Below are 4,118 nucleotides of genomic sequence, written 5' to 3'. Positions count from 1 at the left end.
GCGATGAAGCGCGGCTGGTTGCCCGACAAGGCCGGGTCACCCTCCAGGTACATCCCACCGTTGTTGGTGTTGATGCCGTAAATCGCACCGGCGTACGTCTGGTAGTCCGTGCTGGAGTCGAAGACGACGACCTCGATGGTCGTGCCGTAGTCGTTGGCCACCGGGCCGTTGTCCCGCGCGACGCTGTGGAAGTACGCGTCCTGGGACAGCAGGCTGTTGCAGCTGCTGCTGAGCTCGCTGGCTGTCATGTCCTGCGCCAGGATGCGGATGCTGCTGCTGCAGGTGTAGGTCGACGTCAGCACGGCGCTGATGAGCCGGGCCGACAGGTCGCAAGTGTTGTAGTCGGCGCAGGCGGCCTTGTCGTAGGAGTCGGTCATCTCGGCGAGACCGACCCACAGGGGAGCGGTCGGGCCGGTGATGGAGCTCTGGCCGAGCAAACCGACCACGAGCGGCTTGACCGTCGGACGGATCGCGGCGTCACCCAAGAACCGACCGAGCTCACGACCGGCGTTGGAGACAAGGTAGGACTGCGTCCCACCCAGCAGGTTCTTGTGCGTGTTGGCGAAGTTGTACAGCGTGTCCAGCACGCTGCGGTCAGCCGCCACCGCGGACACGAACGCCGGGACCTGGTGACCGCGGAACAGCACCGTGTAGACGTTGTTGACGGCGTTCAGCATCCACCACGAGGCGTCGTACGACGAGTTGTACCCGTTCAGCAGGCGCTTGATCACGCTCAGGTAGCGGGCGTTCTCCTCCGCGCTGTCGATCAGGGTGACGGCATCGGAGAGCGTCTCGCCGTTCGCGTCGGTCACGTCGAAGGCGCGGCTGTTGGCGAAGAACGTGTCCAGCGCGCCCTTGATCGCCGTGGACAGCGCCGTCCCGTACGCACCGACACTGCTGTCGTAGTAGTGCACGTAGTACCCGGCGCGCAGGAACAGCACCAGCTGAGCAGTGCTGCCGCTGTTGTTACCCTGGTAGGTGGCAGCGGCCGAGCGCAGCGCGTCGGCCACGGACACCATCTGCGCCTCCCGGAATATCGAGTACGCGTCCGCGCCAGAGACACTGAACAAGGAGTTGATGCAGTCAGTGGTCGCCGCCTTCACCGCTGCGACCAGCGCCGAACCCTGCGCACTGGCGAACGTCGAGGTGCTGCACACCGCCTGCACACCCTTCACACCCGCCATCGACGGGCGAGGGTGCGCGTCCATCGGCTTCGCGTCCTCGTAGGACCGACGCAGCTGCGCCTGCTCCGCCTGCACCGGCGGACGCAACCGCGCCGGCAGCGCCGTCCGGTTCTCGGTGGCGCGTGGCAACACCGCGGCCGTAGGTCCAAACTGCTCACCCCACTTGGCCAGCTCGGAGCGCTCGTCAGTCGCGAGCGTGGTCACCGACTGCTTGGAGGCGGCGGCGGACGCGACAAGAACGGCGGCAAACAACTTCATGGTGGTCCACGGAGTCGAAAGCAAATTCAAAAATGGTAGTTGTCTCCGGCGTCGTTTGCCGTGGTTGTCCTCGCGGATGGACTGGAAGCCATCTGGTTCTGTTGCGTGGGCCGCGTGATACTGATACCAGATCGAAACTACTTCTCTGATTTGCTCAGTCGGAGATGGGTTTGCAGCCTAGGCAATGCACTGGGCTAACACTTTGAACGAGATGACATCAAGTATTCGTCGTGTCAGGGGTGGGGTGGGACTGGAGTGCCTGACTCTGATTCGGCATCATCATAGCTGTACCTGTACGTCGTCTGTTTACGAATGCAGGCCGAAGCTCTGATTCGCTTTTTCACCCCAAAATTTGTTGAATTTTGGGAATCCTCGAAAATCGATTCTGAGGGTTTTTGACCAATTAGATGAGGCGCGAGAACCGCCGCGAATCCGATGGGACTCAGCTCACTTTGCCCCATACGTACATACACGGAGAACTTGTTGAATGCGCAGCCGTGATCTGGTACAGTTGGGTTGTAAATCGAATGCATACCGCTTGTGGCAATCAGCCAAAAAACAGTTGTATGATGGCAAGCCAGCATCGAGTTCATTGCGATCGCCAAACGTCCTGTCTGTAATCAAGTCTCCTTTCCACAAGAGTTCGTCGCTTGATCGAGTAAACCTCGGTCGCAGCTAAGGGTGCCGTTTACCGATGGCTGCTGCCCCAGCCACATTGGAATTCGTTTCTAACAAGCTTTCAAACAGAGCACTTTGCGACTCAACGCATGACCCCTTCTTGACTGAAGTACACTCAATCTGTGAGCGGGGCGGTATATACTTGAGATGTGGGGGAACGGTATCCCTGCCTTCGATCACAAAGCACTGCCACAGCTTGAAGTCGAACACATAGGTGTACCGATGTTCGATGGACGGTCAAGGGGCCATTCAACACGGCCGAGTCCATGTAACAGATGCCATTGTACGCCCACTGGGTGTGATTTTGGCGCCGGCACTCAGCAACGAGCCCTTGTCTGGACCAGGACGACCTGACTGCTTTCTTCGGCAGCGCGAGGTGGCGTAACAGACGACGTTGCATATCCCGATGATGGCCATCAACCCGTACAGCCGATGCACGTCTCCAATACCGACGACTCCGCTGTTGCACACGAAGAGAAAGTCCATTTGAACGATTTGACACTTGGGGTCGATCGGGGCGCGGTGGATGACGGGCTGCACGAGCGTGAAGACTGCCGACACCAACCAGAGAGCAGGCTGCTGTGGGAGGCGTAGGCGGCGGTGGAGTCCTTGGTCCATACCAGCATGAAGTCATTCAAATGTACACGAGTCACGTCGTCTCTCCGGCACTGACAATAGTCTTGTACCACGGAATGGGCGGAACGACGAATGACACCAGCAACGGGCCATTCGGCTGCAGCTCTAACGTGGACATGCTCAGGAGGCACAATGCCGCAAGGGTTTCGCAGCAGCAGCAGTGGTCGGCCGATCCAGACAATCCCAGCCACACGATTCAATTTGACGATGTTGGCACGAGAGGCCAACGGCGGCGATGGTAAGCATTCAACAAGTTCTCCGTGTATGTACGTATGGGGCAAAGTGAGCTGAGTCCCATCGGATTCGCGGCGGTTCTCGCGCCTCATCTAATTGGTCAAAAACCCTCAGAATCGATTTTCGAGGATTCCCAAAATTCAACAAATTTTGGGGTGAAAAAGCGAATCAGAGCTTCGGCCTGCATTCGTAAACAGACGACGTACAGGTACAGCTATGATGATGCCGAATCAGAGTCAGGCACTCCAGTACCACCCCACCCCTGACACGACGAATACTTGATGTCATCTCGTTCAAAGTGTTAGCCCAGTGCATTGTCTAGGCTGCAAACCCATCTCCGACTGAGCAAATCAGAGAAGTAGTTTCGATCTGGTATCAGAATCACGCGGCCCACGCAACAGAACCAGATGGCTTCCAGTCCATCCGCGAGGACAACCACGGCAAACGACGCCGGAGACAACTACCATTTTTGAATTTGCTTTCGACTCCGTGGACCACCATGAAGTTGTTTGCCGCCGTTCTTGTCGCGTCCGCCGCCGCCTCCAAGCAGTCGGTGACCACGCTCGCGACTGACGAGCGCTCCGAGCTGGCCAAGTGGGGTGAGCAGTTTGGACCTACGGCCGCGGTGTTGCCACGCGCCACCGAGAACCGGACGGCGCTGCCGGCGCGGTTGCGTCCGCCGGTGCAGGCGGAGCAGGCGCAGCTGCGTCGGTCCTACGAGGACGCGAAGCCGATGGACGCGCACCCTCGCCCGTCGATGGCGGGTGTGAAGGGTGTGCAGGCGGTGTGCAGCACCTCGACGTTCGCCAGTGCGCAGGGTTCGGCGCTGGTCGCAGCGGTGAAGGCGGCGACCACTGACTGCATCAACTCCTTGTTCAGTGTCTCTGGCGCGGACGCGTACTCGATATTCCGGGAGGCGCAGATGGTGTCCGTGGCCGACGCGCTGCGCTCGGCCGCTGCCACCTACCAGGGTAACAACAGCGGCAGCACCGCTCAGCTCGTGCTGTTCCTGCGCGCCGGGTACTACGTGCAGTACTACGACAGCAGTGTCGGTGCGTACGGGACGGCGCTGTCCACGGCGATCAAGGGCGCGCTGGACACGTTCTTCGCCAACAGCCGCGCCTTCGA

General features: G+C 59.7%; 2 protein-coding genes across 2 annotated transcripts; one reads left to right on the top strand and one right to left on the bottom strand.

The window, feature by feature from the left end:
* Window positions 1-36: 36 nt before the first annotated feature.
* H310_12510 (hypothetical protein) lies at window positions 37-1,442 on the bottom strand (the record flags this gene model as incomplete). The annotated part of the gene is made up of 2 exons (XM_008879579.1): window positions 37-41; window positions 89-1,442. 2 exons carry the CDS (start codon window positions 1,440-1,442, stop codon window positions 37-39), a joined length of 1,359 nt encoding a protein of 452 aa, XP_008877801.1.
* Window positions 1,443-3,489: 2,047 nt separating this feature from the next.
* On the top strand, window positions 3,490-3,848 carry H310_12509 (hypothetical protein; the record flags this gene model as incomplete). The annotated part of the gene is made up of 2 exons (XM_008879578.1): window positions 3,490-3,763; window positions 3,808-3,848. 2 exons carry the CDS (start codon window positions 3,490-3,492, stop codon window positions 3,846-3,848), a joined length of 315 nt encoding a protein of 104 aa, XP_008877800.1.
* Between the last annotated feature and the right edge of the window lie 270 nt (window positions 3,849-4,118).

The sequence above is a fragment of the Aphanomyces invadans genome, assembly GCF_000520115.1.
Source record: "Aphanomyces invadans strain NJM9701 unplaced genomic scaffold supercont1.40, whole genome shotgun sequence".
Lineage (NCBI taxonomy): Eukaryota > Oomycota > Saprolegniomycetes > Saprolegniales > Verrucalvaceae > Aphanomyces > Aphanomyces invadans.
The sequence above is the reverse complement of the archived record's forward strand: the minus strand, read 5'-3'. Positions and strand labels throughout refer to the sequence as shown.